The 21,960-nt window shown below is 46.1% G+C and overlaps 2 protein-coding genes across 2 annotated transcripts; both read left to right on the top strand.

Moving 5' to 3' along the window:
- Positions 1-4,573: 4,573 nt before the first annotated feature.
- On the top strand, positions 4,574-6,885 carry LOC135572628 (mucin-5AC-like; the record flags this gene model as incomplete). Its single annotated transcript, XM_065021053.1, has 5 exons — positions 4,574-5,038; positions 5,087-5,270; positions 5,403-5,698; positions 5,790-5,884; positions 6,594-6,885. Coding segments are annotated over 5 exons (1,332 nt in total), but the record flags the coding sequence as incomplete, so codon positions are not given.
- LOC135572629 (mucin-5AC-like) lies at positions 6,885-21,208 on the top strand (the record flags this gene model as incomplete). The annotated part of the gene is made up of 10 exons (XM_065021054.1): positions 6,885-6,913; positions 7,980-8,326; positions 17,677-17,826; positions 17,974-18,269; positions 18,367-18,909; positions 19,252-19,324; positions 19,460-20,086; positions 20,177-20,313; positions 20,701-20,939; positions 20,992-21,208. Coding segments are annotated over exons 1-10 (2,658 nt in total), but the record flags the coding sequence as incomplete, so codon positions are not given.
- Positions 21,209-21,960: the final 752 nt, after the last annotated feature.

The raw sequence follows: 21,960 nt of genomic DNA on the forward strand, positions 1-21,960 counted from the left end.
TTTGATGAACTGCATCTATTACTGTCACAGAATATGTATAGGTTTCAGAGTGTATTGCTGGGTGCTGGTAGACTGTTTGAAAACTAGAAATTACTTTTCTTCTTTTATGAAGTAACATGATTGACGTGCTACAGTAAAAGGTAGATTTCTCATAGAAAAAATACAACACAAATTTAGATTTTACGATAAAATTTCACTAGGGTGTATAAATTCATTTTTACAGCAGCCTACTATACAAAAAAGTATAGAAAACTTTTTGAGATCTTTACACCTCTTGATCTGGCAAACCTAAATGAGTTAAAGTGCACACGTTTCCTTACCAAGTTACACATTAAGTTTAACTTGAATGGAGTCCACCGTTGCACATTAATAGTGGTTCATATGAACAGTCAATAAAATTGATATTTTTCTTTCTGTTCAGAAAACAACTGCATCAACTGGGTTCAAAATGAAGGCAGAGAAAGTGACAGCTACTTTCACCATGGGTATGTAGTAAACTGAATTTCATTCTGTAGTCATGTTTCCAACTGTTTTACTGAATGCTAACTTCATGTCAACTAGTGTATTAATCCGAAATCAAAATATAAATGATCAAAAAGGCAGGATGCTGACATAAAATGTAATTATACTAATGAGCAACGATGTATTTTTTTTTGCATATGATGTTACAATGAATATAATTTTTTTGTAGTGTGGATAATTTTAAATGTTGCCTAATCTACTGTCAAATGTCACACCTCGATTAAATACATACATATTTAAAGGGAAAATTACTAAAGTGTAAGAGGAAAACATAATTACATGGCTATATATTTCTTCAATTATATTAACACGCTACTTACTGTAATGACAAATGTGATATCTTGTAAACAAACAAAAAATACAACTCAAGTGTGTTAATCTCTGTAAGGTATTATACAGTGCCTTCAGAAAGTATTCACACCCTTTCACTTTTTATACGTTGTTGAATTCCAGCCTGAATTTAGAATGGATTAAATTTAGATTTTTATGTCACTGGCCGACAGTCAATACCCGATAATGTCAAAGTGGAGTCATGTTTTTCAATTTTTTAAAACAAATTAATAAAAAATGAAAAGCTGAAATGTCTTGAGTTCATAAGTATTCAACCCCTTTCGCTATGGCAAGCCTACATAAGTTCAGGAGTAAAAATTTAATTTACAAGTCACATAATAAGTTGCAAGGACTCACTCTGTGTGCAATAATAGTGTTTAACATGATTTTTGTGTGACTAAGCCATCTCTGTACCCCACATATACAATTATCTGTAAGTTATCGAGCAGTGAATTTCAAACACAGATTCAACCACAAAGACCAGGAAGGTCTTCCAATGCCTCACAAAAAAAGCAGACATTGAATATCCCTTTGAGCATGGTGAAGTTATTAATTCAACTTTAGAAGGTGTATCAATACACCCAGTCACTACAAAGACACAGGCATCCTTCCTAATTAAGTTACCGGAGAGGAAGGAAAACTCTCACCATCAGGCCAATGGTAACTTTGAAACAGTTTAATGGCTGTGATAGGAGAAAACTGAGTATGGATAACAACATTGTATTTAATCCACAATACTAACCTAATTGACAGAGTGTAAAAGACAGAAACCTATACAGAATATGCAATTCACTTTTTGTCCTGAATATGTTTGGAGCAAATCCAATACAACACATTACTGAGTACCACTCCATATTTTCAAGCATAGTGGTAGATGCATCATGTTATGGGTATGCTTATAATCATTAAGGACTGGGGAGATTTTAAGGATAAAAAAGAAATGGAATGGAGCTAAGCGCAGGTGAAATCCTAGAGGAGGATCCTAGAGGAGTCTGCTTTCCACCAGACACTGGGAGATGAATTCTCACCTTTCAGCAGGACAATAACCTAAAAAGCGAGGCCACATCTACACTGGAGTTCATAATCAAGAAGACAGTGTGAATGTTCCAGTTTTGACTTGAATCTACTATGTAAATGTTTGTCTAGCAATGATCAACAACCAATTTGACAGAGCTTGAAGAATTCTGAAAAGAATAATGAGCAAATGTTGCACAATCCAGGTGTGGAAAGCTCTTAGATTGACACAAGGTGTTTTTACAAAGTATTGACTCGGGTGTGAATGCTTATTTAAATGAGATATTTCTGTATTTTATTTTCAATACATTTGCAAAAATGTTCTCAACATGTTTTCACTTTGTCATTATGGCTTATTGTGTGTAGATGGGTAAGAATTATTTAAAAAAAATACATTTTGAATTCAGGCTGTAAAACAACAAAATGTGGAATAAGTCAAGGGGTATGAACACTTTCTTAAGGCATTGTAGGTAATATTCTTAACAATCATTTACTCTTTATTTTTTGACATTTTTACATCATTATTTATTTTCTGAAAAAAATAAGGAGTGTGACTAAAATGTATAATTATTTAGTTTTATATGAAAATAATCAGAATATTTAAAAACTGCACTATCCAGATGAAGAGTAATCTTGGAAATATTGATAGTGTGCGCAATAAACATTTTAACCCTTCATCTCACAAACCACAGTGTTCTTATGTTGGATTATACATGGAGTTTCTTCGACAACCGCATCTTCAACAACTGCATCAACTGCAACTGCAGATCTTATTACGACAAAAACAACTGCAGCTCCTACGGCAACAACTGTTGCTCCATCGACAACTGTAGCTCCAACGACAACTGCAGCTCCAACGACAACTACAACTGCAGTACCTAATACAAAAACCACAACTGCAGTTCCTAATACAACTGTAGCTCCTACAACAATTAATACAGCTCCTACTACGACTACAACTATAGACCCGACTACAACTGTAGCTCCTACGGACACTACAAAGGTAACACCTACAATGACCACTGTAGCTCCCAGGCCACCTGCAGCTCCTACGACAACTGAAGCTCTGACGACAACAACTGCTGCTCCTACGACCACTACAACTCCAAAACCTACTACGACAGAACCTACTCCTATGACTGCTACGACTGCAGAACCTAACACGACAACCAGTGCAGCTCCTACTACAACAACTTCAGCTCCTACGACAACCACAACGACAGCACCTACAACAACTGTAGCTCCAATGACAACTGCAGCTCCTACGACAACTGAAGCTCTGACTACAACAACTGCTGCCCCTACGACCACTACAACTTCAGAACCTACTACGACAACCACTGCAGCTCCTACTACAACAACTGCAGCTCTTACGACAACAACGACTGCAACACCATCTACAACAACTACAACTTCAGCTCCTACGACAACCACAACAACAGCACCTCCAACAACTGTAGCTCCCATGACAACTGCAGCTCCTACAACAGCTTTACCATCTACGACAACCAGTGCAGCTCCTACTACAACAACTGCTGTTCTAACGACCACAGTGACTGCAGAACCTTCTACAATAACTACAACTTCAGCTCCTACGACAACCACAACAACAGCACCTACAACAACTGTAGCTCCCACAATAACTGCAGCTCCTACAACAGCTTTAGCATCTACGACAACCACTGCAGCCCTAACAACAACTGCTGCTCCTACGACCACTACTGCTCCAGAATCTATTACGACAACCACTGCAGCTCCTGCTACAACAACTACAACTTCAGCTCCTACGACAACCACAACAACAGCACCTCCAACAACTCCCACAACAACTGCAGCTCCTACAACAGCTTTAGCATCTACTTCAACACCTGCAGCCCTAACTACAACAACTGCTACTCCTACGACCACTGTAACTCCACAACCTACTACGACAACCAGTGCAGATCCTACTACAACAACTGCTGTTCTAACGACCACAGTCACTGCAGCACCTTCTACAATAACTACAACTTCAGCTCCTACGACAACCACAACAACAGCACCTACTACAACACCTGCAGTTCCTACAACTGTAGCTCCCACGACCACTCCACCTGATGTACTTACTACAACAATCACAACTACAGCTCCTGATACAACAACTTTAACTTCTACGTCAACCACAGCAGCTGCCTCTGCGACAACCACTGCAGCTGTAACTACAACAACTGCTGCTCCAACGACCACTACAACTCCAGAACCTATTACGACAACCACTGCAGCTCCTGCTACAACAACTACAACTTCAGCTCCTACGACAACCACAACAACAGCACCTCCAACAACTCCCACAACAACTGCAGCTCCTACAACAGCTTTAGCATCTACGACAAACACTGCAGCCCTAACTACAACAACTGCAGCTCCTGCTACAACAACTACAACTTCAGCTCCTACGACAACCACAACAACAGCACCTCCAACAACTCCCACAACAACTGCAGCTCCTACAACAGCTTTAGCATCTACGACAACCACTGCAGCCCTAACAACAACAACAGCTGCTGCTCCTACGACCACTACAGCTCCAGAACCTATTACGACAACTTCTGCAGCTTCTGCTACAACAACTACAACTTCAGCTCCTACGACAACCACAACAACAGCACCTACAACAACTGTAGCTGCCACGACAACTGCAGCTCCTACAACAGCTTTAGCATCTACGACAACCACTGCAGCCCTAACTACAACAACTGCTGCTCCTACGACCACGGCAACTCCACAACCTACTACGACAACCAGTGCAGCTCCTACTACAACAACTGCTGTTCTAACGACCACAGTGACTGCAGCACCTTCTACAATAACTACAACTTCAGCTCCTATGACAACCACAACAACAGCACCTACTACAACACCTGCAGTTCCTACAACTGTAGCTCCCACGACCACTCCACCTGATGTACTTACTACAACAATCACAACTACATCTCCTGATACAACAACTGTCATTTCTACATCAACCACAGCAGCTGCATCTACGACAACCACTGCAGCTCTAACTACAACAACTGCTGCTCCAACGACCACTACAACTCCAGAACCTATTACGACAACCACTGCAGCTCCTGCTACAACAACTACAACTTCAGCTCCTACAACAACCACAACAACAGCACCTACAACAACTGTAGCTCACACGACAACTGCAGCTCCAACAACAGCTTTAGCAGCTAAGACAACCACTGCAGCCCTAACTACAACAGCTGCTGCTCCTACGACCACGGCAACTCCACAACCTACTACGACAACCAGTGCAGCTCCTACTACAACAACTGCTGTTCTAACGACCACAGTGACTGCAGCACCTTCTACAATAACTACAACTTCAGCTCCTACGACAACCACAACAACAGCACCTACTACAACACCTGCAGTTCCTACAACTGTAGCTCCCACGACCACTCCACCTGATGTACTTACTACAACAATCACAACTACAGCTCCTGATACAACAACTTTAACTTCTACGTCAACCACAGCAGCTGCCTCTGCGACAACCACTGCAGCTGTAACTACAACAACTGCTGCTCCAACGACCACTACAACTCCAGAACCTATTACGACAACCACTGCAGCTCCTGCTACAACAACTACAACTTCAGCTCCTACGACAACCACAACAACAGCACCTCCAACAACTCCCACAACAACTGCAGCTCCGACAACAGCTTTAGCATCTACGACAAACACTGCAGCCCTAACTACAACAACTGCAGCTCCTGCTACAACAACTACAACTTCAGCTCCTACGACAACCACAACAACAGCACCTCCAACAACTCCCACAACAACTGCAGCTCCTACAACAGCTTTAGCATCTACGACAACCACTGCAGCCCTAACAACAACAACAACTGCTGCTCCTACGACCACTACAGCTCCAGAACCTATTACGACAACTTCTGCAGCTTCTGCTACAACAACTACAACTTCAGCTCCTACGACAACCACAACAACAGCACCTACAACAACTGTAGCTGCCACGACAACTGCAGCTCCTACAACAGCTATAGCATCTACGACAACCACTGCAGGACTAACAACAACAACTGCTGCTCCTACGACCACTACAGCTCCAGAACCTATTACGACAACCACTGCAGCTCCTGCTACAACAACTACAACTTCAGCTCCTACGACAACCACAACAACAGCACCTCCAACAACTCCCACAACAACTGCAGCTCCTACAACAGCTTTAGCATCTACGACAAACACTGCAGCCCTAACTACAACAACTGCAGCTCCTGCTACAACAACTACAACTTCAGCTCCTACGACAACCACAACAACAGCACCTCCAACAACTCCCACAACAACTGCAGCTCCTACAACAGCTTTAGCATCTACGACAACCACTGCAGCCCTAACAACAACAACAACTGCTGCTCCTACGACCACTACAGCTCCAGAACCTATTACGACAACTTCTGCAGCTTCTGCTACAACAACTACAACTTCAGCTCCTACGACAACCACAACAACAGCACCTACAACAACTGTAGCTGCCACGACAACTGCAGCTCCTACAACAGCTATAGCATCTACGACAACCACTGCAGGACTAACAACAACAACTGCTGCTCCTACGACCACTACAGCTCCAGAACCTATTACGACAACCACTGCAGCTCCTGCTACAACAACTACAACTTCAGCTCCTACGACAACCACAACAACAGCACCTCCAACAACTCCCACAACAACTGCAGCTCCTACAACAGCTTTAGCATCTACTTCAACACCTGCAGCCCTAACTACAACAACTGCTACTCCTACGACCACTGTAACTCCACAACCTACTACGACAACCAGTGCAGATCCTACTACAACAACTGCTGTTCTAACGACCACAGTCACTGCAGCACCTTCTACAATAACTACAACTTCAGCTCCTACGACAACCACAACAACAGCACCTACTACAACACCTGCAGTTCCTACAACTGTAGCTCCCACGACCACTCCACCTGATGTACTTACTACAACAATCACATCTACAGCTCCTGATACAACAACTTTAACTTCTACGTCAACCACAGCAGCTGCCTCTGCGACAACCACTGCAGCTGTAACTACAACAACTGCTGCTCCAACAACCACTACAACTCCAGAACCTATTACGACAACCACTGCAGCTCCTGCTACAACAACTACAACTTCAGCTCCTACGACAACCACAACAACAGCACCTCCAACAACTCCCACAACAACTGCAGCTCCTACAACAGCTTTAGCATCTACGACAAACACTGCAGCCCTAACTACAACAACTGCAGCTCCTGCTACAACAACTACAACTTCAGCTCCTACGACAACCACAACAACAGCACCTCCAACAACTCCCACAACAACTGCAGCTCCTACAACAGCTTTAGCATCTACGACAACCACTGCAGCCCTAACAACAACAACAGCTGCTGCTCCTACGACCACTACAGCTCCAGAACCTATTACGACAACTTCTGCAGCTTCTGCTACAACAACCACAACAACAGCACCTACTACAACACCTGCAGTTCCTACAACTGTAGCTCCCACGACCACCTCACCTGCTGTACTTACTACAACAATCACAACTACATCTCCTGATACAACAACTGTAATTTCTACATCAACCACAGCAGCTGCATCTACGACAACCACTGCAGCTCTAACTACAACAATTGCTACTCCAACGATCACTACAAATCTAGAACCTATTACGACAACTACTGCAGCTCCTGCTACAACAACTACAACTTCAGCTCCTACGACAACCACAACAACAGCACCTACTACAACACCTGTAGTTCCTACAACCACTCCTCCACCTGCTGTACTTACTACAACAATCACAACTACAGCTCCTGATACAACAACTTTAACTTCTACGTCAACCACAGCAGCTGCCTCTATGACAACCACAGCAGCTCTAACTACAACAACTGCTGCTCCAACGACCACTACAACTCCAGAACCTATTACGACAACCACTGCAGCTCCTGCTACAACAACTACAACTTCAGCTCCTACGACAACCACAACAACAGCACCTCCAACAACTGTAGCTCCCACGATAACTGCAGCTCCTACAACAGCTTTAGCATCTACGACAACCACTGCAGCCCTAACAACAACAACTGCTGCTCCTATGACCACTACAGCTCCAGTACCTATTACGACAACCACTGCAGCTCCTGCTACAACAACTACAACTTCAGCTCCTACGACAACCACAACAACAGCACCTCCAACAACTCCCACAACAACTGCAGCTCATACAATAGCTTTAGCATCTACGACAACCACTGCAGCCCTAACAACATCAACTGCTGCTCCTATGACCACTACAGCTCCAGAACCTATTATGACAACCACTGCAGCTCCTGCTACAACAACTACAACTTCAGCTCCTACGACAACCACAACAACAGCACCTCCAACAACTCCCACAACAACTGCAGCTCCTACAACAGCTTTAGCATCTACGACAACCACTGCAGCCCTAGCTACAACAACTGCAGCTCCTGCTACAACAACTACAACTTCAGCTCCTACGACAACCACAACAACAGCACCTCCAACAACTCCCACAACAACTGCAGCTCCTACAACAGCTTTAGCATCTACGATAACCACTGCAGCCTTAACTACAACAACTGCTGCTCCTACGACCACTGTAACTCCACAACCTACTACGACAACCAGTGCAGCTCCTACTACAACAACTGCTGTTCTAACGACCACAGTGACTGCAGCACCTTCTACAATAACTACAACTTCAGCTCCTACGACAACCATAACAACGGCACCTACTACAACACCTGTAGTTCCTACAACCACTCCACCTGCTGTACTTACTACAACAATCACAACTACAGCTCCTGATACAACAACTTTAACTTCTACGTCAACCACAGCAGCTGCCTCTGTGACAACCACTGCAGCTCTAACTACAACAACTGCTGCTCCAATGACCACTACAACTCCAGAACCTATTACGACAACCACTGCAGCTCCTGGTACAACAACTACAACTTCAGCTCCTACGACAACCACAACAACAGAACCTCCAACAACTGTAGCTCCCACGATAACTGCAGCTCCTACAACAGCTTTAGCATCTACGACAACCACTGCAGCCCTAACAACAACAACTGCTGCTCCTATGACCACTACAGCTCCAGAACCTATTACGACAACCACTGCAGCTCCTGCTACAACAACTACAACTTCAGCTCCTACGACAACCACAACAACAGCACCTCCAACAACTCCCACAACAACTGCAGCTCCTACAACAGCTTTAGCATCTACGACAACCACTGCAGCCTTAACTACAACAACTGCTGCTCCTACGACCACTGTAACTCCACAACCTACTACGACAACCAGTGCAGCTCCTACTACAACAACTGCTTTTCTAACGACCACAGTGACTGCAGCACCTTCTACAATAACTACAACTTCAGCTCCTACGACAACCATAACAACAGCACCTACTACAACACCTGTAGTTCCTACAACCACTCCACCTGCTGTACTTACTACAACAATCACAACTACAGCTCCTGATACAACAACTTTAACTTCTACGTCAACCACAGCAGCTGCCTCTGCGACAACCACTGCAGCTCTATCTACAACAACTGCTGCTCCAACGACCACTACAACTCCAGAACCTATTACGACAACCACTGCAGCTCCTGCTACAACAACTACAACTTCAGCTCCTACGACAACCACAACAACAGCACCTCCAACAACTGTAGCTCCCACGATAACTGCAGCTCCTACAACAGCTTTAGCATCTACGACAACCACTGCAGCCCTAACAACAACAACTGCTTCTCCTATGACCACTACAGCTCCAGAACCTATTACGACAACCACTGCAGCTCCTGCTACAACAAGTACAACTTCAGCTCCTACGACAACCACAACAACAGCACCTCCAACAACTCCCACAACAACTGCAGCTCCTACAACAGCCTTAGCATCTACGACAACCACTGCAGCCCTAACTACAACAACTGCTGCTCCTACGACCACTGCAACTCCACAACCTACTACAACAACTACAACTTCAGCTCCTACGACAACCACAACAACAGCACGTACTACAACACCTGTAGTTCCTACAACCACTCCACCTGCTGTACTTACTACAACAATCACAACTACAGCTCCTGATACAACAACTTTAACTTCTACGTCAACCACAGCAGCTGCCTTTGCGACAAACACTGCAGCTCTAACTACAACAACTGCTGCTCCAACGACCACTACAACTCCAGAACCTATTACGACAACCACTGCAGCTCCTGCTACAACAACTACAACTTCAGCTCCTATGACAACCACAACAACAGCACCTCCAACAACTCCCACAACAACTGCAGCTCCTACAACAGCTTTAACATCTACGACAACCACTGCAGCCTTAACTACAACAACTGCTGCTCCTACGACCACTGTAACTCCACAACCTACTACGACAACCAGTGCAGCTCCTACTACAACAACTGCTGTTCTAACGACCACAGTGACTGCAGCACCTTCTACAATAACTACAACTTCAGCTCCTACGACAACCACAACAACAGCACCTACATCAACTGTAGCTCCCACAACAACTGCAGCTCCTACAACAGCTTTAGCATCTACGACAACCACTGCAGCCTTAACTACAACAACTGCTGCTCCTACGACCACTGTAACTCCACAACCTACAACAACAACTACAACTTCAGCTCCTACGACAACCACAACAACAGCACCTACTACAACACCTGTAGTTCCTACAACCACTCCACCTGCTGTACTTACTACAACAATCACAACTACAGCTCCTGATACAACAACATTAACTTCTACGTCAACCACAGCAGCTGCCTCTGCGACAACCACTGCAGCTCTAACTACAACAACTGCTGCTCCAACGACCACTACAACTCCAGAACCTATTACGACAACCACTGCAGCTCCTGCTACAACAACTACAACTTCAGCTCCTATGACAACCACAACAACAGCACCTCCAACAACTCCCACAACAACTGCAGCTCCTACAACAGCTTTAGCATCTACGACAACCACTGCAGCCCTAACTACAACAACTGCAGCTCCTGCTACAACAACTACAACTTCAGCTCCTACGACAACCACAACAACAGCACCTCCAACAACTCCCACAACAACTGCAGCTCCTACAACAGCTTTAGCATCTACGACAACCACTGCAGCCTTAACTACAACAACTGCTGCTCCTACGACCACTGTAACTCCACAACCTACTACGACAACCAGTGCAGCTCCTACTACAACAACTGCTGTTCTAACGACCACAGTGACTGCAGCACCTTCTACAATAACTACAACTTCAGCTCCTACGACAACCACAACAACAGCACCTACATCAACTGTAGCTCCCACAACAACTGCAGCTCCTACAACAGCTTTAGCATCTACGACAACCACTGCAGCCTTAACTACAACAACTGCTGCTCCTACGACCACTGTAACTCCACAACCTACAACAACAACTACAACTTCAGCTCCTACGACAACCACAACAACAGCACCTACTACAACACCTGTAGTTCCTACAACCACTCCACCTGCTGTACTTACTACAACAATCACAACTACAGCTCCTGATACAACAACATTAACTTCTACGTCAACCACAGCAGCTGCCTCTGCGACAACCACTGCAGCTCTAACTACAACAACTGCTGCTCCAACGACCACTACAACTCCAGAACCTATTACGACAACCACTGCAGCTCCTGCTACAACAACTACAACTTCAGCTCCTACGACAACCACAACAACAGCACCTCCAACAACTGTAGCTTCCACGATAACTGCAGCTCCTACAACAGCTTTAGCATCTACGACAACCACTGCAGCCCTAACTACAACAACTGCAGCTCCTGCTACAACAACTACAACTTCAGCTCCTACGACAACCACAACAACAGCACCTCCAACAACTGTAGCTCCCACGATAACTGCAGCTCCTACAACAGCTTTAGCATCTACGACAACCACTGCAGCCCTAACAACAACAACTGCTGCTCCTATGACCACTACAGCTCCAGAACCTATTACGACAACCACTGCAGCTCCTGCTACAACAACTACAACTTCAGCTCCTACGACAACCACAACAACAGCACCTCCAACAACTCCCACAACAACTGCAGCTCCTACAACAGCTTTAGCATCTACGACAACCACTGCAGCCTTAACTACAACAACTGCTGCTCCTACGACCACTGTAACTCCACAACCTACTACGACAACCAGTGCAGCTCCTACTACAACAACTGCTGTTCTAACGACCACAGTGACTGCAGCACCTTCTACAATAACTACAACTTCAGCTCCTACGACAACCACAACAACAGCACCTACATCAACTGTAGCTCCCACGATAACTGCAGCTCCTACAACAGCTTTAGCATCTACGACAACCACTGCAGCCCTAACAACAACAACTGCTGCTCCTATGACCACTACAGCTCCAGAACCTATTATGACAACCACTGCAGCTCCTGCTACAACAACTACAACTTCAGCTCCTACGACAACCACAACAACAGCACCTCCAACAACTGTAGCTCCCACGATAACTGCAGCTCCTACAACAGCTTTAGCATCTACGACAACCACTGCAGCCCTAACAACAACAACTGCTGCAACTATGACCACTACAGCTCCAGAACCTATTACGACAACCACTGCAGCTCCTGCTACAACAACTACAACTTCAGCTCCTACGACAACCACAACAACAGCACCTCCAACAACTCCCACAACAACTGCAGCTCCTACAACAGCTTTAGCATCTCGACAACCACTGCAGCCCTAACTACAACAACTGCAGCTCCTGCTACAACAACTACAACTTCAGCTCCTACGACAACCACAACAACAGCACCTCCAACAACTCCCACAACAACTGCAGCTCCTACAACAGCTTTAGCATCTACGACAACCACTGCAGCCTTAACTACAACAACTGCTGCTCCTACGACCACTGTAACTCCACAACCTACTACGACAACCAGTGCAGCTCCTACTACAACAACTGCTTTTCTAACGACCACAGTGACTGCAGCACCTTCTACAATAACTACAACTTCAGCTCCTACGACAACCATAACAACAGCACCTACTACAACACCTGTAGTTCCTACAACCACTCCACCTGCTGTACTTACTACAACAATCACAACTACAGCTCCTGATACAACAACTTTAACTTCTACGTCAACCACAGCAGCTGCCTCTGCGACAACCACTGCAGCTCTATCTACAACAACTGCTGCTCCAACGACCACTACAACTCCAGAACCTATTACGACAACCACTGCAGCTCCTGGTACAACAACTACAACTTCAGCTCCTACGACAACCACAACAACAGCACCTCCAACAACTGTAGCTCCCACGATAACTGCAGCTCCTACAACAGCTTTAGCATCTACGACAACCACTGCAGCCCTAACAACAACAACTGCTGCTCCTATGACCACTACAGCTCCAGAACCTATTACAACAACCACTGCAGCTCCTGCTACAACAAGTACAACTTCAGCTCCTACGACAACCACAACAACAGCACCTCCAACAACTCCCACAACAACTGCAGCTCCTACAACAGCTTTAGCATCTACGACAACCACTGCAGCCTTAACTACAACAACTGCTGCTCCTACGACCACTGTAACTCCACAACCTACTACGACAACCAGTGCAGCTCCTACTACAACAACTGCTTTTCTAACGACCACAGTGACTGCAGCACCTTCTACAATAACTACAACTTCAGCTCCTACGACAACCATAACAACAGCACCTACTACAACACCTGTAGTTCCTACAACCACTCCACCTGCTGTACTTACTACAACAATCACAACTACAGCTCCTGATACAACAACTTTAACTTCTACGTCAACCACAGCAGCTGCCTCTGCGACAACCACTGCAGCTCTATCTACAACAACTGCTGCTCCAACGACCACTACAACTCCAGAACCTATTACGACAACCACTGCAGCTCCTGGTACAACAACTACAACTTCAGCTCCTACGACAACCACAACAACAGCACCTCCAACAACTGTAGCTCCCACGATAACTGCAGCTCCTACAACAGCTTTAGCATCTACGACAACCACTGCAGCCCTAACAACAACAACTGCTGCTCCTATGACCACTACAGCTCCAGAACCTATTACAACAACCACTGCAGCTCCTGCTACAACAAGTACAACTTCAGCTCCTACGACAACCACAACAACAGCACCTCCAACAACAGCCTTAGCATCTCGACAACCACTGCAGCCCTAACTACAACAACTGCTGCTCCTACGACCACTGCAACTCCACAACCTACTACAACAACTACAACTTCAGCTCCTACGACAACCACAACAACAGGACCTACTACAACAACTACAACTTCAGCTCCTACGACAACCACAACAACAGGACCTACTACAACACCTGTAGTTCCTACAACCACTCCACCTGCTGTACTTACTACAACAATCACAACTACAGCCTCTGATACAACAACTTTACCTTCTACGTTAACCACAGCAGCTGCCTCTTCGACAACCACTGCAGCTCTAACTACAACAACTGCTGCTCCAACGACCACTACAACTCCAGAACCTATTACGACAACCACTGCAGCTCCTGCTACAACAACTACAACTTCAGCTCCTACGACAACCACAACAACAGCACCTCCAACAACTGTAGCTCCCACGATAACTGCAGCTCCTACAACAGCTTTAGCATCTACGACAACCACTGCATCCCTAACTACAACAACTGCTGCTCCTACGACCACTGCAACTCCACAACCTACTACAACAACTACAACTTCAGCTCCTACGACAACCACAACAACAGCACGTACTACAACACCTGTAGTTCCTACAACCACTCCACCTGCTGTACTTACTACAACAATCACAACTACAGCTCCTGATACAACAACTTTAACTTCTACGTCAACCACAGCAGCTGCCTCTGCAACAAACACTGCAGCTCTAACTACAACAACTGCTGCTCCAACGACCACTACAACTCCAGAACCTATTACGACAACCACTGCAGCTCCTGCTACAACAACTACAACTTCAGCTCCTACGACAACCACAACAACAGCACCTCCAACAACTCCCACAACAACTGCAGCTCCTACAACAGCTTTAGCATCTCGACAACCACTGCAGCCCTAACTACAACAACTGCAGCTCCTGCTACAACAACTACAACTTCAGCTCCTACGACAACCACAACAACAGCACCTCCAACAACTCCCACAACAAATGCAGCTCCTACAACAGCTTTAGCATCTCGACAACCACTGCAGCCTTAACTACAACAACTGCTGCTCCTACGACCACTGTAACTCCACAACCTACTACAACAACTACAACTTCAGCTCCTACGACAACCACAACAACAGTACCTACATCAACTGTAGCTCCCACGACAACTGCAGCTCCTACAACAGCTTTAGCATCTACGACAACCACTGCAGCCCTAACTACAACAACTGCTGCTCCTACGACCACTGTAACTCCACAACCTACTACAACAACTACAACTTCAGCTCCTACGACAACCACAACAACAGCACCTCCAACAACTCCCACAACAACTGCAGCTCCTACAACAGCTTTAGCATCTACGACAACCACTGCAGCCTTAACTACAACAACTGCTGCTCCTACGACCACTGTAACTCCACAACCTACTACGACAACCAGTGCAGCTCCTACTACAACAACTGCTGTTCTAACGACCACAGTGACTGCAGCACCTTCTACAATAACTACAACTTCAGCTCCTACGACAACCACAACAACAGCACCTACATCAACTGTAGCTCCCACAACAACTGCAGCTCCTACAACAGCTTTAGCATCTACGACAACCACTGCAGCCTTAACTACAACAACTGCTGCTCCTACGACCACTGTAACTCCACAACCTACAACAACAACTACAACTTCAGCTCCTACGACAACCACAACAACAGCACCTACTACAACACCTGTAGTTCCTACAACCACTCCACCTGCTGTACTTACTACAACAATCACAACTACAGCTCCTGATACAACAACATTAACTTCTACGTCAACCACAGCAGCTGCCTCTGCGACAACCACTGCAGCTCTAACTACAACAACTGCTGCTCCAACGACCACTACAACTCCAGAACCTATTACGACAACCACTGCAGCTCCTGCTACAACAACTACAACTTCAGCTCCTACGACAACCACAACAACAGCACCTCCAACAACTGTAGCTTCCACGATAACTGCAGCTCCTACAACAGCTTTAGCATCTCGACAACCACTGCAGCCCTAACTACAACAACTGCAGCTCCTGCTACAACAACTACAACTTCAGCTCCTACGACAACCACAACAACAGCACCTCCAACAACTGTAGCTCCCACGATAACTGCAGCTCCTACAACAGCTTTAGCATCTACGACAACCACTGCAGCCCTAACAACAACAACTGCTGCTCCTATGACCACTACAGCTCCAGAACCTATTACGACAACCACTGCAGCTCCTGCTACAACAACTACAACTTCAGCTCCTACGACAACCACAACAACAGCACCTCCAACAACTCCCACAACAACTGCAGCTCCTACAACAGCTTTAGCATCTACGACAACCACTGCAGCCTTAACTACAACAACTGCTGCTCCTACGACCACTGTAACTCCACAACCTACTACGACAACCAGTGCAGCTCCTACTACAACAACTGCTGTTCTAACGACCACAGTGACTGCAGCACCTTCTACAATAACTACAACTTCAGCTCCTACGACAACCACAACAACAGCACCTACATCAACTGTAGCTCCCACGATAACTGCAGCTCCTACAACAGCTTTAGCATCTACGACAACCACTGCAGCCCTAACAACAACAACTGCTGCTCCTATGACCACTACAGCTCCAGAACCTATTATGACAACCACTGCAGCTCCTGCTACAACAACTACAACTTCAGCTCCTACGACAACCACAACAACAGCACCTCCAACAACTGTAGCTCCCACGATAACTGCAGCTCCTACAACAGCTTTAGCATCTACGACAACCACTGCAGCCCTAACAACAACAACTGCTGCAACTATGACCACTACAGCTCCAGAACCTATTACGACAACCACTGCAGCTCCTGCTACAACAACTACAACTTCAGCTCCTACGACAACCACAACAACAGCACCTCCAACAACTCCCACAACAACTGCAGCTCCTACAACAGCTTTAGCATCTACGACAACCACTGCAGCCCTAACTACAACAACTGCAGCTCCTGCTACAACAACTACAACTTCAGCTCCTACGACAACCACAACAACAGCACCTCCAACAACTCCCACAACAACTGCAGCTCCTACAACAGCTTTAGCATCTACGACAACCACTGCAGCCTTAACTACAACAACTGCTGCTCCTACGACCACTGTAACTCCACAACCTACTACGACAACCAGTGCAGCTCCTACTACAACAACTGCTTTTCTAACGACCACAGTGACTGCAGCACCTTCTACAATAACTACAACTTCAGCTCCTACGACAACCATAACAACAGCACCTACTACAACACCTGTAGTTCCTACAACCACTCCACCTGCTGTACTTACTACAACAATCACAACTACAGCTCCTGATACAACAACTTTAACTTCTACGTCAACCACAGCAGCTGCCTCTGCGACAACCACTGCAGCTCTATCTACAACAACTGCTGCTCCAACGACCACTACAACTCCAGAACCTATTACGACAACCACTGCAGCTCCTGGTACAACAACTACAACTTCAGCTCCTACGACAACCACAACAACAGCACCTCCAACAACTGTAGCTCCCACGATAACTGCAGCTCCTACAACAGCTTTAGCATCTACGACAACCACTGCAGCCCTAACAACAACAACTGCTGCTCCTATGACCACTACAGCTCCAGAACCTATTACAACAACCACTGCAGCTCCTGCTACAACAAGTACAACTTCAGCTCCTACGACAACCACAACAACAGCACCTCCAACAACTCCCACAACAACTGCAGCTCCTACAACAGCTTTAGCATCTACGACAACCACTGCAGCCTTAACTACAACAACTGCTGCTCCTACGACCACTGTAACTCCACAACCTACTACGACAACCAGTGCAGCTCCTACTACAACAACTGCTTTTCTAACGACCACAGTGACTGCAGCACCTTCTACAATAACTACAACTTCAGCTCCTACGACAACCATAACAACAGCACCTACTACAACACCTGTAGTTCCTACAACCACTCCACCTGCTGTACTTACTACAACAATCACAACTACAGCTCCTGATACAACAACTTTAACTTCTACGTCAACCACAGCAGCTGCCTCTGACAACCACTGCAGCTCTATCTACAACAACTGCTGCTCCAACGACCACTACAACTCCAGAACCTATTACGACAACCACTGCAGCTCCTGGTACAACAACTACAACTTCAGCTCCTACGACAACCACAACAACAGCACCTCCAACAACTGTAGCTCCCACGATAACTGCAGCTCCTACAACAGCTTTAGCATCTACGACAACCACTGCAGCCCTAACAACAACAACTGCTGCTCCTATGACCACTACAGGTCCAGAACCTATTACAACAACCACTGCAGCTCCTGCTACAACAAGTACAACTTCAGCTCCTACGACAACCACAACAACAGCACCTCCAACAACAGCCTTAGCATCTACGACAACCACTGCAGCCCTAACTACAACAACTGCTGCTCCTACGACCACTGCAACTCCACAACCTACTACAACAACTACAACTTCAGCTCCTACGACAACCACAACAACAGGACCTACTACAACAACTACAACTTCAGCTCCTACGACAACCACAACAACAGGACCTACTACAACACCTGTAGTTCCTACAACCACTCCACCTGCTGTACTTACTACAACAATCACAACTACAGCCTCTGATACAACAACTTTACCTTCTACGTTAACCACAGCAGCTGCCTCTTCGACAACCACTGCAGCTCTAACTACAACAACTGCTGCTCCAACGACCACTACAACTCCAGAACCTATTACGACAACCACTGCAGCTCCTGCTACAACAACTACAACTTCAGCTCCTACGACAACCACAACAACAGCACCTCCAACAACTGTAGCTCCCACGATAACTGCAGCTCCTACAACAGCTTTAGCATCTACGACAACCACTGCATCCCTAACTACAACAACTGCTGCTCCTACGACCACTGCAACTCCACAACCTACTACAACAACTACAACTTCAGCTCCTACGACAACCACAACAACAGCACGTACTACAACACCTGTAGTTCCTACAACCACTCCACCTGCTGTACTTACTACAACAATCACAACTACAGCTCCTGATACAACAACTTTAACTTCTACGTCAACCACAGCAGCTGCCTCTGCAACAAACACTGCAGCTCTAACTACAACAACTGCTGCTCCAACGACCACTACAACTCCAGAACCTATTACGACAACCACTGCAGCTCCTGCTACAACAACTACAACTTCAGCTCCTACGACAACCACAACAACAGCACCTCCAACAACTCCCACAACAACTGCAGCTCCTACAACAGCTTTAGCATCTACGACAACCACTGCAGCCCTAACTACAACAACTGCAGCTCCTGCTACAACAACTACAACTTCAGCTCCTACGACAACCACAACAACAGCACCTCCAACAACTCCCACAACAAATGCAGCTCCTACAACAGCTTTAGCATCTACGACAACCACTGCAGCCTTAACTACAACAACTGCTGCTCCTACGACCACTGTAACTCCACAACCTACTACAACAACTACAACTTCAGCTCCTACGACAACCACAACAACAGTACCTACATCAACTGTAGCTCCCACGACAACTGCAGCTCCTACAACAGCTTTAGCATCTACGACAACCACTGCAGCCCTAACTACAACAACTGCTGCTCCTACGACCACTGTAACTCCACAACCTACTACAACAACTACAACTTCAGCTCCTACGACAACCACAACAACAGCACCTACTACAACACCTGTAGTTCCTACAACCACTCCACCTGCTGTACTTACTACAACAATCACAACTACAGCTCCTGATACAACAACATTAACTTCTACGTCAACCACAGCAGCTGCCTCTGCGACAACCACTGCAGCTCTAACTACAACAACTGCTGCTCCAACGACCACTACAACTCCAGAACCTATTACGACAACCACTGCAGCTCCTGCTACAACAACTACAACTTCAGCTCCTACGACAACCACAACAACAGCACCTCCAACAACTGTAGCTCCCACGATAACTGCAGCTCCTACAACAGCTTTAGCATCTACGACAACCACTGTAGCCCTAACTACAACAACTGCAGCTCCTGCTACAACAACTACAACTTCAGCTCCTACGACAACCACAACAACAGCACCTACATCAACTGTAGCTCCCACGACAACTGCAGCTCCTACAACAGCTTTAGCATCTACGACAACCACCGCAGCCTTAACTACATTAACTGCTGCTCCTACGACCACTGCAACTCCACAACCTACTACAACAACTACAACTTCAGCTCCTACGACAACCACAACAACAGCACCTACTACAACACCTGTAGTTCCTACAACCACTCCACCTGCTGTACTTACTACAACAATCACAACTACATCTCCTGATACAACAACTTTAACTTCTACGTCAACCACAGCAGCTGCCTCTGCGACAACCACTGCAGCTCTAACTACAACAACTGCTGCTCCAACGACCACTACAACTCTAGAACCTATTACGACAACCACTGCAGCTCCTGCTACAACAACTACAACTTCAGCTCCTACGCCAACCACAACAACAGCACCTCCAACAACTCCCACAACAACTGCAGCTCCTACAACAGCTTTAGCATCTACACACCACTGCAGCCCTAACTACAACAACTGCAGCTCCTGCTACAACAACTACAACTTCAGCTCCTACGACAACCACAACAACAGCACCTCCAACAACTCCCACAACAACTGCAGCTCCTACAACAGCTTTAGCATCTACGACAACCACTGCAGCCCTAACAACAACAACTGCTGCTCCTATGACCACTACAGCTCCAGAACCTATTACGACAACCACTGCAGCTCCTGCTACAACAACTACAACTTCAGCTCCTACGACAACCACAACAACAGCACCTCCAACAACTCCCACAACAACTGCAGCTCCTACAACAGCTTTAGCATCTACGACAACCACTGCAGCCCTAACTACAACAACTGCAGCTCCTGCTACAACAACTACAACTTCAGCTCCTACGACAACCACAACAACAGCACCTCCAACAACTCCCACAACAAATGCAGCTCCTACAACAGCTTTAGCATCTACGACAACCACCGCAGCCTTAACTACATTAACTGCTGCTCCTACGACCACTGTAACTCCACAACCTACTACAACAACTACAACTTCAGCTCCTACGACAACCACAACAACAGCACCTACTACAACACCTGTAGTTCCTACAACCACTCCACCTACTGTACTTACTACAACAATCACAACTACAGCTCCTGATACAACAACATTAACTTCTACGTCAACCACAGCAGCTCCCTCTGCGACAACCACTGCAGCTCTAACTACAACAACTGCTGCTCCAACGACCACTACAACTCCAGAACCTATTACGACAACCACTGCAGCTCCTGCTACAACAACTACAACTTCAGCTCCTACGACAACCACAACAACAGCACCTCCAACAACTGTAGCTCCCACGATAACTGCAGCTCCTACAACAGCTTTAGCATCTACGACAACCACTGCAGCCCTAACAACAACAACTGCTGCTCCTATGACCACTACAGCTCCAGAACCTATTACGACAACCACTGCAGCTCCTGCTACAACAACTACAACTTCAGCTCCTAC

This window comes from Oncorhynchus nerka, linkage group LG7 (assembly GCF_034236695.1).
Source record: "Oncorhynchus nerka isolate Pitt River linkage group LG7, Oner_Uvic_2.0, whole genome shotgun sequence".
In the NCBI taxonomy this organism is placed as follows: Eukaryota; Metazoa; Chordata; class Actinopteri; order Salmoniformes; family Salmonidae; genus Oncorhynchus; species Oncorhynchus nerka.